The sequence below is a fragment of the Furipterus horrens genome, unplaced genomic scaffold (assembly GCF_987537825.1).
Source record: "Furipterus horrens unplaced genomic scaffold, mFurHor1.1.pri manual_scaffold_11, whole genome shotgun sequence".
NCBI classification, from domain to species: domain Eukaryota; kingdom Metazoa; phylum Chordata; class Mammalia; order Chiroptera; family Furipteridae; genus Furipterus; species Furipterus horrens.
Window position 1 is genome coordinate 16,493,315 of NW_028327181.1, and position 13,183 is coordinate 16,506,497.

At 41.6% G+C, this 13,183-nt stretch overlaps 1 protein-coding gene across 4 annotated transcripts in view; it reads right to left on the reverse strand.

Moving 5' to 3' along the window:
• Positions 1 to 1,440: 1,440 nt before the first annotated feature.
• Positions 1,441 to 13,183, reverse strand: part of EIF4ENIF1 (eukaryotic translation initiation factor 4E nuclear import factor 1) — a 46,883-nt gene continuing 35,140 nt past the window's right edge. For 3 of the 4 annotated variants that reach the window (XM_090291388.1, XM_090291387.1, XM_090291390.1), the window contains exons 11-19: positions 11,628 to 11,699; positions 11,003 to 11,186; positions 9,730 to 9,809; positions 9,271 to 9,413; positions 6,161 to 6,245; positions 4,566 to 4,698; positions 2,991 to 3,335; positions 2,548 to 2,712; positions 1,441 to 1,983 (exon numbers count right to left, since the gene is read on the reverse strand). In XM_090291388.1, coding sequence (XP_090147514.1) covers positions 1,742 to 1,983; positions 2,548 to 2,712; positions 2,991 to 3,335; positions 4,566 to 4,698; positions 6,161 to 6,245; positions 9,271 to 9,413; positions 9,730 to 9,809; positions 11,003 to 11,186; positions 11,628 to 11,699 — 1,449 coding nt within the window. In that variant the 3' untranslated portion in view covers positions 1,441 to 1,741. The remainder of the gene's footprint in view (positions 1,984 to 2,547; positions 2,713 to 2,990; positions 3,336 to 4,565; positions 4,699 to 6,160; positions 6,246 to 9,270; positions 9,414 to 9,729; positions 9,810 to 11,002; positions 11,187 to 11,627; positions 11,700 to 13,183) is intronic. The other variant, XM_090291389.1, reaches the window with a different exon arrangement.

Consider the following 13,183-nt stretch of genomic DNA (forward strand, 5'->3'; position numbering starts at 1 on the left):
TAGCGTCCTCTTCCCTGTACTCCCTCCCATACATCAAAATAGTTTTGTTAAAATCTGTACATCTAGCCTCTCCTGTGTTATTTTTAGTAACACTCCCTTATTGCCTTCTGGCTCCATCTCACCAATCACTGGCTAATAGCTTTGCCCTTTACTTGGTTCCCTACATTTATTCATTTCTGTCCTACTAGCTTCTAGCCTGAAAAGGAGAAGCCCTGCACCTCCAGGTGTTGGTTCAGGAAAGGTAAAACTGAATTCGGGCACCTGTTCTGCCATTGTTTTGTGAGACCACTTTCTAGCTTCTGTCTGTGGAAACAAAACATTTGCAAGAATTCTAAACATGGTGTCTGTTTTCTGAAGCTGACAAATCATACCAAGAGAAAATCCTAGAGGTTGAGGGGCATAAGAAGTACCAGAAGAGACATACTTCATGCTCAGTCCACAAAGCCAAGTTTTGTTAAAAGGTGACCTGCTTTTTCAGGTTCCTTTAAGTATAGGGTGGGGTGGGCAGCCCCAGGTTTATAGGCAACACCTCTCACACCCAAGACTCAGGCTATTTTTTCACTCTTGCAGTCAAAATCCAACCATTTTGTGATTCACTGACTCTCTAGCACAAAGTCAAAGTATCTTTGATGGCCCTAAATGGGCAAGTGTCAAGAACTCGGGAGAATTTGAGGAAAGGGGACTTAAGACCATAGCTATAGCGAATAATGAAAATAACTGAGAAATGAGATATAAAACACAGGGAATCAGGTAACAGGCATCAGTCCCAAGGGAAGTTCTATATGGAAAAAAATTAGACTTTAATTGATTGAATCAGAATTCTGAGGCCCTGCCCTGTTTTTCTCTATAGGGGACTTGAAGCTGAACAGGATGCCAACAAGCTATCTACTTTCATTCCAATAAATGTGATTTGGGAGAAACTACCGTATACATGATTATCCAATCAACAAATTGTTTTCACTAGGTGGTTTTAATCTTAGAAATTGCTCACTGTAATCTGGTGTTACCCACAGACTGTGTGTGTGGGGGTCAAGCCCAGCCTAAAGTTACCTACTGGGGACTCAAGGAAGAAGGCCATAAGTTCCTCTTCTTAAGTGACCTCAAGCTCAGTGCCATGAGTTTTAAAGAAAAACTAAATCTTCAGATCATTTCCTTCAGGAACCTATTGAGCCTCATGGGTCAGCTGGTTGGAAACAAGTAGGGGAGTCAGGAATAAATAAACACAATAATGCCATTCACTTCATTCACACATAGCATATGCAAGTTTAATCAACCAAAAGAGAAAGTTCCAAATGTACAAGTGAAAAAAATTCACACTGTTGACACAGGCTTAACTAATATCAGCTACTTTTATGTACAGCTGTATAAGTTCAAAAAAGCTATCCTATATGTATATACAAAAATTGTTTATACACAGGTCTGTACATAAGGGTCTGGTCTATACATTTATTTCCTTAGAACCCTTAGGTGCCACCTCTTGGTAAAGACACCAACACTTCATTCACATATCTTACAAAAAAAGAAACATTTCCGGGATTGACAACCCTGTGCGTCCTATTCAGACCATGTAGGCTCCTCTCAGCTGGTTAAGATCCTTCCATCATGCAGACCACACCAGAGGCCCAGGCCCCCTTAATCAGCTTTGCACAGAGTGCTCCAAAGTAAAAGCCTGTAAACCAAGCAGAGTCCTGACCAAGGTGCCACCATAGGTCCAGGGGTTAGATGAGCCTGCCTGCTTTGCTCACTGTCGATATTCTAGTTCATCTACACTGATGACTTTGGCAGGCATGGAGGGCAGGGGCTGCTGTAGCACATCAGAGCCAAACCATTTGGCAAGGCCCACTGGGGAGCTGCTCCTCTGGCTGGGCCGGTGCTCCAGCTGGGAGTGCATGTGGGGCAGGCCTGACCGGCTGGGCACATTCTGTGGGGTCGTCTGAACACTGACAGCAGCTGCCTGGGAACCAGAGCCTGGAGGATGAAGAACTGTGGGGATAAGAAGGAAGGGTTAGAGCAGGAGAGGTAAAGCACTATATTAGGTCCAGCTTCACTCAACCCTACTCATGAAACTCCAAAAAGAATTCTTTACCAGATGATTTATTCTAGGAAGTTTCTTTGCAAAATGCCAGAAGAGAACCTTGGAAAGCTGAGCTCTTCAGAATCCACACTGAGAACCCATCCTAGATGACAGGACCACTACTTCCATAGCAAGCCGCCACATCTTAGAACCACTAACATTAGCTGGTGAGAGGGCATCTACTCTTGACAATCCCTATGCTGAACCTCTTTTGGAAGGATTTTCAGCCTCCTAAGAAGCAAAGGACAAAAAACACCAGAGCACACTTGGCTCTCCCACTGTTTTATAGGAACAGGAATTCCAAATCCTACAGAGATTGGTTTGCATCACCTTAATCTCTGGTTATACCCAGTTTTGCAGGATAAATTAAAGAATGAATTGTCAGTGTCAATTCATCCCCTACACTGGAAACTGGTCCAAAGCTTTAAGTCTATTCAGTCTACCCAGCTGACTTGATCCATTCCTGAACCTACCTGAACGCTGTAGCTGCTGTTGCATCATTGCCAGATGCAGAGGTGTCCCAGGACGAGGGTTTAGGAGAGGGTGATTAGTGGCAGGTAAAGGGTAAAAGGGTTGACCCAGGATTGGGCCAGATATTCCCTGTAAGTGAGTCAGATCCATCCCAGGAGGAAGCACACCTGTTGGACAGAAAGAAGAAACTGGTAAGTAATCTTAATCTACCTGGAAATCTTCAAGCTTGACTGTTGTTTATACACAGGTCTGAAAGTTTATTATAGTGAAAAATGCTCACCAGGTTCCTAATCTTTTAATGGACTAAAGGGACTAATTGGACCCACTGCCCACCAGTTAGATGAAAAAATCTAGCAGCATCTTTCTAGGGATGAAAACCTTCCATAGCACAGCACTTTTATCAGTTCTAGCAACTGTTAGTTATCATGCCAGGTCAGAAACTCACCAGCTTGGAGAAAACCTGGTAGGTGCTGTGGATGCACTCCCTGGGCCAGCATCCTTTGGACCAACCCTGGGTGAAGCTGGTGAGCGGGCCGAACGATTGGGACATGGGGGACAAGGGGAACTTGGTGGACAGGACGGAGAAAAGGTGCTCCTGGAACTGGGGATGCCAAGGTGGGTGTTTTTCTCCCAGTTGCTTTAGGTCGATAGTCTTGTTCTTTGGTGTAACGGTTGGTCTGGGACAGAGGGGTGGAACATGAAGACCGCTGCAATGTTGACAGTTTGGGATTTGTAGTGGGAGAATAGTCTCGATCAGCACTGGGCACAGAGTTGGATGTCAGAAGGTTCTCTGTAAGGATCCAGACAGAATATTTGAGTGTTGGCAAGCACTTGGTCCTCCCAATGACCCAGTAAATCTCATTTCTTAGAAAGCTCACAATCCTTATTTGATCCCCTCAACAAATTCAGAGGACTGCACCATAGGGAACATAAGTTAGCCTTATGAACAGACCCAGTCAAGGTCATAGGGGTAAGTCAGGGACACAGCTGGGACTAGACCCCAAGTTTTCTGGTCTTCAGCACTTTGTTGGAACAGTTTATCTTTGCTACACTCTAAAAACCCAAAGGCTCTGAAGTTAAACAGTGACATAGATCTTAAACTCCTGTCTTTATTCTTTTAATCCTCTCAACCCAGGAATAGCTACGGGCAAGTGAGCCTTGGCATGGGTGCCTTGCTCTGCCCTTATGGCTGTGGTCTGACTCTAAGAGGGAGCTAGTCCTGTCCTAGTCAGCTGCTTAGGAATGACAGGTTTTTTATTTTTTTTAATTATATTTTATTGATCATGCTGTTATAGTTGTCTCAAATCCCCCTCCATAACATGCTTTTTAAAAGCCTAACTGGAAAATCGAGTAAGAGTCAAATTATGCAAATCCATCACAACAGAGAGTTTAAGTAGCAGTTACCGTCTGGTGAAGGAATGCTAAATGCTTTTTTTAGTAGGACCAACAGGATTTCCTTTTTTCCCCCAGAAGCTTCCTCACAGGCAAAAAGCTCTTAAACACCAATACTCTAGCCTTGTGTAAACCTAACATCAGAATGTTTCACCATGTCCTTAACAATCTTAACTGTGCAACTCCTAAAGGCCTCTCCGCATTTTCTAATGTACTTCTAAGAGGCTCCCCACACTTCCTATGTGCTTCTGTCACTGCACAGATTTTGTTGGACACTGTCTCCATAGATTGGAGAGAATCTTTCAGAAGTGAAACTGGTTGAACTATATTTATTTGCCAAATAATTGTACTAATAACTCAACTTTGAGGTTTAAATAAACTAAAGCTCATTCTTTCCTAATACTAACACTCATACCACTATTGGCCAGATTTTTTTTTTTTTTAGGTCAATTTTTAAATTGGCTAAGTGATTATGAGCTGGTCCAATCCTCCTTGCTGTCAAGACAAAGCAGCCAGAGGTCTTGCCCAGTACTTTGCAGAGAATCAGGTCAGGCTGGTCAGCACTCAAGCCCATGCTCCTCTGTCACATACTTTCTTGGCCAGTACACCCTCAACAGCTTTGCAATACCTTCACTGGCCTTCTGAGTGTCCTCTTTACTGTCACCAGGAGCTGCTTTTCCAGATGTAGGCTCCTCCTTGCTTTTCTCTTTGCTCTCATACATCTTACGAATCACTGAGGTAGGGGTGAAGGAAGGAGAAAGCTGCAGAGAACAAGATTAGTATTAATTAGCATATTCTCTAAATGCCTCTCCCTAATCAAGCCAAGGTTAACCTGCCAAACTGCTCAGCAAGCTGAAGAGTCCCCTTATTGGCTATCTGTGACAGAGGCCAAATCTAATGTTCTGGTTTCTTGCTGCTAGAGGTAAAGAAATAGGATGGGCTAAATAGACAGTGTTCCAGTGCATCAGGCCTTGCTCACAACTCACTTTCATCAAAACCTAGACTTAGTTGTAATGTAAAGGTAGTTAAAGCACAGAGCTTCAACCTACCTGTATCTGTGGTGATGGGGACCTGCCTATGCAGCTGCCACTTCCCAGCCAGGGTATACGGCTGGGAAGAGAAGAACATGGTCAGAATTATACCCAGGAGCAACGGTACTTCCAGCTGGGAGAGGACATTTCAGAGATGACCTCAGAGCCTAAATTTCTCTATACAGCAGCTCCTCACTTAATGTTATAATGAAAGTTTTGTGAACTTAAAGCAAAACGATGTATAATGGGAACCAGTTCTACCATAGGCTACTTGATATGAACAAGGGTTGTAGCTATGGCATTTCGTCAACATTATAACCAATAGACAATGAACGGAACATTATTTGAGGACCTGCTGTATTCCTGATGTTTTCCATCTTAAGTTGCCTACCAGAATATTCAAAATTATCTTAGTATTCTCAGCCACTAGGACTCACCATTTGGGGTCACTTGTTCCCTTCCCCATCTCTTTACTGCCAATTTCTACTTTGATGATTTTATGATGCATTAAGTTCTCTTATTAACCAACCCCAAATCCTTGATGGCAGGAGGCAGGGCATGAATGAGGAACAAAAAAGCTCCTGGATACTTCCTTCAAGGTGCTTACTGCAAAGACCTACCTGGGGCAATGAACACAAAGTAATAAATTTTTCTCGCATGTCTGTCAGTTTTAACTAGGCGATAAAAACCTGTGGGGAAGGAAACCAAACCAAACCAAAATGCTAGTACATGAGTCAGTTGCAAAACTAAACTTGTTTCCACAAATAAGTAAAACCCTCTGTCCCAGCATTAATTCATATAATAGATTTGAATCTGAATTAGTGAACTCACCATGTTTCATTGGATTCTCCATGATCTGACCCTAGTCACCTCCTTCCATTTTGCCTCGTGTCTTAAACCCTGTTCTCCCTACTCCAAATGTTCAGTTGTTTGAACATACTACATATGCACCTATGTGCTCCAGCCCATACTTGTCTATCACACTTCCACAATGTAGGAGCTTAAACTAGAATCCTAACCATTAAGACTGAAAGGGAAAAACCTAATAAATAGGTATGAAAGACTACTAAATCAGTTATTCTTGTGGAAGGCATTTAAGGACATTTGAATTACAGTGATACAACACAGGCACAACCAAACAGGGAGAAACCTAGAACCTTGGAAGTCAATTACAAAGGCAAAGGTCACTGACCATGCTTGTGATGGAGGCAGCGGGGGCAGGGGAAGAGGAATTCCCTCTGTGCACCGGTGCTGGAGACTTGGTCACTCGCTGTTGCCTGTGAACAAACCAAGTATCAGTGGGAGTTCCAAGCTGGTCAAACTCTTAAGTCCTAAAACCACAAAATACTCAAGACCAGCCTACGACTTTAATATCCCATTTCTCTTATCCAATTCAACTTCCCAAGCATTTAAATGTGTCTAAATATGCAAAGGCACATGCTAAGTTTTGAGGGAAGACAAAAGCTTACTGATACCACCTGATACAGGAGACTAATGAACAACACAAACAAATGAAGAAAATTGAACAAGGAATAGAGTAACAGTTTTCAGGGGGGAGGGAGAGAAGGGGGCTAAGTAGGGGAAGGGTTTAGTAAAGAAACTAGTTTAAATAACCCATGGACATGGACAACAGGGTGGGGATTGACTGTGGGAGAATGGGTGGGCTGGGTGAGGGGTAGCAATGAGGAAAAAGTGTCACAATTGTAATAGAAAAACAAAACAAAAAAACAGCTTACTGAAACATGGTCCTGGGCCTTTTAAGAACTCTTGTCTAGTGGGGGGGGGGGGGCATTTACTAACCTAGGACAAACCAAGGCATTCAGATATTAGGTACCAGCAAGGCATAATGGGAAAATGAGGGGTAGAAGGAATGATAGGATACTTCTATTGAAGGGACTCTGGGAAAGCTTCACTGGTAAGAAGCTGCATTAAATTGGATGTGACCAAATGAAAACCTACAAGATGGAGAACAATGCTTTAGGTAGAAGGGACAGGTACAGGGACTTGGGAATACCTTGGGAATGTACGGTTACCCAGGGCTGGTGTATAGTTTATTTGTAAACTATACCAGTGAGGTAGGGTAGGGAGGGCTTTCACTTTGTGGGCTAGGCTGTGCTCCAGAGGGGAGAGAGCAACACTGAACAGTACAGTGCCTGGCACAGAACTGATGCTCTGTGAGACACCGGTTCAAATTAAGTACAGCACCAACAGTTTCAGCTCCTTTGAGACCTAGTTACATGCAACATTCCCCACCACTCCTCATCTACACACAACACTGACCCCAGGCCTCCCCAATAAAAGCTTAAAAGAACAGACTTGTGTTCTCTCCCAAGACGTTCTAGTCATTCTGCCTTAACTTGGAAGAAACCAGGAAGCAGTTGATGAAGATATAAATTGGCTGAGAGAATTAATTGTGTGAGCTTATTGGATACTGAAAGCTTCACTGCATTTCAGCTATGTCAGACCTTGTACCATCAAAGCCAAAGCCCAAGTACAGTCCATGATTCTGTAGTTCTCTGAATCATAAGCAGATGGGAATCCAAAACCCACGGCCTCTTTCCAGTCTATAAGAGGGTAAACTCCATTGCTGCTGTACTGAGACTTGGAACATGATAATTAAGGGAGAGACAGATTAGTAGTATTTTGAATGATTAAGATGTAAACCCCAAATCAGGTGGTTCTGCATGACCTAAGATTTATTCCTTCTGATAAACATACTTGAGCACCTACTATATGCTAGATACTGTTCTAGGTGCTGAGGATACAGCAATATTCAAAACAGAAAAAACAAAAAAACCCCCAACCTCTCTGGCCTCATCACATTCTTGTGGTTGCCAACTAGAGGGGTTACTATGGGCAGGGAGAGAGAGAAAAAAATAGTATGCTAGAAAGTGGTGGGGAGAATAAATAAAGCAAGGTAAGGAGAAAGTCAGGTCTGTTGGGGGACACAACTGTATATAGGGTGTTCAGGGAGGGCCTGAAAGGCTGACATTTGACCCAAAACATGAAGGCTCCACTGACACTAACTTGGGTCTCCTTATTAGTTTTGAGTAAGTCACACTTTAAAAACCTAAGTTCCTGTACCTGTAAAATGCAGTTATTTATTTCATCTACCTCATAGGGTTGTTGCCAGGAACAAATAAAATTCTGAATATCTAAAGTGTTTGGAAGTCAACAAATCATGTCGATAAATTATTAGATAACTATATTATATTGCAGAGAGAAATACAGTGATGGGGACTCAGCAGATTAGTCCTGAGTTCTCTGTTTAAGCTGAGGGCTACTAAAGATGAAATGCATTTATGCAAGTGTACAAGGTACTTACTGGTCTAAATGTTTTCTGAAAGTGTCAGCATATAAAACCAGCTGTAGCAAGACACTGAGACATGGATATGGCAAATTTTAAAAAATCACATCAAAACAAATACTCCTTAATTACCAAGTACTGTATGGGCAGGGCTAAACTGTCCTTAAAGGCTGGACGGTGGTCACTTTTCCGGGTATAAAAGGGGTATTACTGAAACAGGGCACGCAGAGGGCTTCTGGGTAGCTAACAAAGGAGTTTGCCTATTACATTTGTTTTACAATAAAAAAGAACAATATTGCTAACCCCCTATCCAATTTATGATTCACTTCACTTTACTACTTGTTACAACTAGGAGAAAAAAACAGGAGAATGAAGTCAGTAATCATTTGTTGATGACTGATTAACAAACCTACATCAAGGGGACAGTTTGATAACTTGACAAGAAATCTACTGGGGAGGAAACTAGGTAGAGTTTTGCTTTTTTTTCCTAAAAAGATTTTACTTATTTTTAGAGGGGAAAGGAGGAAGAAAGAGAAAGAGAAACATTGATGTGTGAGCGATACATCGGTTGCCTCTTGTGTGCAACTGGGGAACTGACCTGCAACTCAGGCATGTGCCCTGACTGGGTACTGAACCAGTGACCTTTTGGCTCACAGGCTGGCACTCAATCCACTGAGCTGTACCACACAGGGCGAGTTTTACTTTTCATCACTGCATAAAGGATAACTGCAAATAAGGAGTGATGCTAGCTACATTTGTAAAAATAAATCCTTTAAATCAAGAATATAAATAAAATTATAGAGGATGAAAAGCCTATGTCCATGCAATAGAATTCAATCATTATTTCCTTTACTGAACATCAATGAGATGAAAATTTCACCAAATGTTGTTCAACCTATCAGGGTTTACAACAGAATTATACTGTGAATAACTCATTAGCTAATCTAAGGAAAATTAATTTGCAAATTCTCACAAGGGTAGGATTAGTAACTTACCTGTTTCTGAATCCATCTCTGGTTCTGTCCACTTGTGGTTTGCCAAAACCAGGCTGATAGAAGTTTGCTGCCTGCACTGCAAGGTCATGTGGCAGGGCCAGCCCCTCCAAAGCTGCCTGTTGCAATTCTAGCTGGCTCATCTGCTGAACAGAAATGGCAGAAGAGGATCAGAAGAATGAGGTCAGTGAACTTTATACAAAGATCTCTCTTCACTTTCTTTAAGCAGCAACTGAGAGAAATTGGATACTGCAACCTGACTAAACTGTGCTATCCACTGAACAGGATTTTAACTATTTAAATATGACCAATTTTCTAGCCTTCACTTGAATTATAGATGAGCTTGAATTATAGTTCAAAACCACTTCCAAGAATTGCAGTGATCTAATTCTCCGTCCCATAAACAACAATTAAGATGAAAAGCAAGCAACAGATTGTGTTTGAGAAAGAGCTCAGCTGGACCTGGGCTGTGACAGGGCTCATGGGCTTGCGCATGCCTTGGAATGGATCTCCGAGTAGCTGCTGTGGTCCTGTTGCGAAACCTGTTGGAAAAGTTACAGTATCAGTGAGTGTCAAGGTGTAGGACATGTCCATCAGAGAGACATTATCACCAATGCACACTGCTCCTGAACACCATCTCTTTCAAGAAGTACTGACTTCCAGGGCTGATGATGTCCCTTTTCTTCAATGACCCCCACAATGTCGACCTCAGCACTTAATGACCCAAATTGCTGCTGTATCCATCTCCACTAAGTTGTCTGCTTTGTTCTTTTCTGAGCGGAGACCTCTATCTGTGTGAGAAGAGCTTTCCTAGCCAGTGATCTGGCCCATTATCACCACGCCAGATGATACCGAAGCAAAGATCAGTGCTTTGAAGTTCACACTCTTTCCACTTTTATCTTCCTAATTATGGAGGAAAGATAATAAAAAACCGCCTCTCAAGATATGACTGGCAGGGGCCAGGGTGGCCAGCAGCCTGAAATAGTCCAGAGTGGTAGGAACACTGAGATGCTGCATACTTTGCTAAGATAGCTTTCTGGAAGTGCTGCTTCCATTCATATTCTGAATTAGTCACAAGACCTTATAATTGATTGTGTATCAACTTTATCAGGTTGATAAAGAGCCACTACTCTGACATACTCTATCAAGAAAAAAACTAGGAAGTTGAATTAACTTTCTTTTGGATTGAATTCCCCAAATAAGGAAGAATACTAAAGAGCTGGTTCCAATTTAGAACAATCTCAAAAGGAAAAAACTATAACATGAATGTATTTATCTAGGGGAGCTGTTGGATAATAAACTATGTTTCACATTTGTGTTCCTGTCACCATTTAGAAAAAAGTATAATAAATCCACACATTTCTTTTTAAAGTCTTCAAGAATGCGCCCTGGCTGGTGTGGCTCAGTGGACTGAGCACTGGCCTGTGAACCAGAGTTGCTAGTTCGATTCCCAGTCAGGCCACATGCCTGGGTTGCGGGCCAGGTCCCCAGTTGGGGATGTGTGAGAAGCAACCACACATCAATGTTTCTCTCCCTCCCTCCCTTCCCCTCTCTCTAAAAATAAATAAATAAAATCTTACAAAAAAGAAATAAAGTCTTCAAGAATGTACATGAAAAGACTTTGCCAGTTCTAAGGGACAAGTATAACCTTTGTCAGGGGATTGGAGAGTTGGGAGGGGAAATGTGCACTGCACGACAGGGACAGAAGGATGGACATCTACACATGAGTATTTACCAATTGGTGATGGTATTCGAGGACGAAGGTAGTCTGCTGAGGCTGCTCGTGTTTGAAACGCCTGTGACAAGGGAGGAGAGGGTGCTCTTTGGCCCAGTAAAGATGATGTAGGCTCCAAGCTCCCCATAAGGCCACTCAGAAGATTAGAAGAAGCAGGTCTCTGAACTGGTGGACCCAGAAGTTCCTAAAGGCAGAAAAGTCAAATACTTGTGAACAAACCTAGTTGTCTCTCCTACTCAGAGGCTATGGATTAGGGATTAACTTTCAGAAGCGAATGATTAATCTCCCTCATGCTCCACTGAAGGACTTGTCAATGTATATATGCTACACATTCCTCTGAATATTCAGTTAGCAACACTGCTGTAAATCAGTGCTATAAATACAGGTTAGATACTTTATCCATACAAATTGCAAACCTGCAAACTGGAAACCAAGGGCTTATTTTGTCATCTATTTTTTTAGCCACCTCCCCACCGCATGTTGAGATTAACAGCTTCACAGGCAGTGACACATCCTCAATTACCAGGTAACATGGATCATTACCAAAGCCCAAAGCTGAACAAAAAACCAGTTCAGAGGACTACTGTTCAGGACTCTAAGGCCTTGATATAAGATTGTTAAGTACCTGCAAGATGTTCTTAGGGACAGGCTGTCCTGGAATCTCAGCGGGGGACATCAAATGGCTTTCAAGGTTTCGCTAAAAAAATAAAAGGAAAATTGGTTTTAACCTTCTTACTTAAAAATTGGAGACCACTAGAAAGCATCAAAAACTCTTCAGGGAGTCGACACTTAAGAGCAGAATGATATCAAGGTCACAAAAAACTAACTTAAATCAACCTGTTCGACTCTCAACACATCGGTCCTGAAGATCTGGGAACAGCAAGATCTTCACATGTACATGTTGAGTCCACTCAGAGACCCTCAGACAAGGTCTCTTCTTTCCTGTAGTAACTCTAGTCTATTTCACTGTTTCTAACACTGTGACCAAAAGAAGGGATAAAGAAAATGGTGAAATAGGGGACACTTACTTTGTTAGAAACCACAGCAGAAAGTTCTGATAATTTATACATTTTAGTTTTTTGAGGCACCCTTTGCTACCCTTTATCTTTAATAAGATTTATAGACCAGATGATATCAAAAACCTAGTAAACATGCAGGTTTGGCCAGAGTTGTTTGTATTTCAGTTTCATATTTCAGGAAATTTAACCTTTTATTATTTACAAGCAGGCTATTTCAAACTGGTCTCATACAGGGCGAAATTAAAACCCTCTTTTTGCTCTTTCAACGCAGCAGCAGTTACATTTGACATCCACCTTGCATTACCTCCTGCACTTCAGTACATCCTTATGCCCAAGTGCTTTCTTTAGTACAGTTGCCCTTCCACTAGGTGGAGATGCCAAGGTCCACAGCAATGTCTTCAGGCATGACAAAAAGCCCAAGGATATCCAAATGTTTTGTTGTTTTGGAATTGGGACTGACTACAGGTGATTTTAATAAGAGATATCCCCAAAAGTTATTTAATTCTATCTAACAAAAACAGGCAGCTTTATACTACATGGTTTACTATATTTGGAGGATACAGTCTACAATTCAATTTGAAATGGAGTTTAGATTGAACCAACATGTTTTATTTGGGGAATGAAACAATATGATTGAAATCTAAACAGATGTAGGCAGATCAGAAATAGTATACATAATACACACAGCCATAGTAATTAAAGATATGATTATTAGATGTAGACAATGACTCAACATGCAAATCAAGCAATATTTTGGGATATGCCTGGTGTGTTTATTTTCTTGTTGCTTTCTTTTTTAGGTTATATTGAGTTTGTGTTACTCTTTGCCTATCAAGTTGAATTACATCATCCATCCCTTTACATAGGTATGTTTGAGGCTCATTCCCTCAGCTGAAACCAGATATATTTCAGAACAATGAAACACAAACACTGAAATAGTTACCTCACAACTCAGGGTCAACTGTGTTACTATCAAGCCCTAGAATCATATCCATATCTAAAACAAAATGTTCAAAAGCATCAGGTTAACTATTGAATCTTTATTTACACTAAAAGAAGCTACTTACAAGATTTGACCAAGTCACCAAGACACAAGGTAACAAGAAAGAAGAACAGAATAGTTTGATCTTCTAACCTGGTCCTCATTTGGAAGTATTTGTAT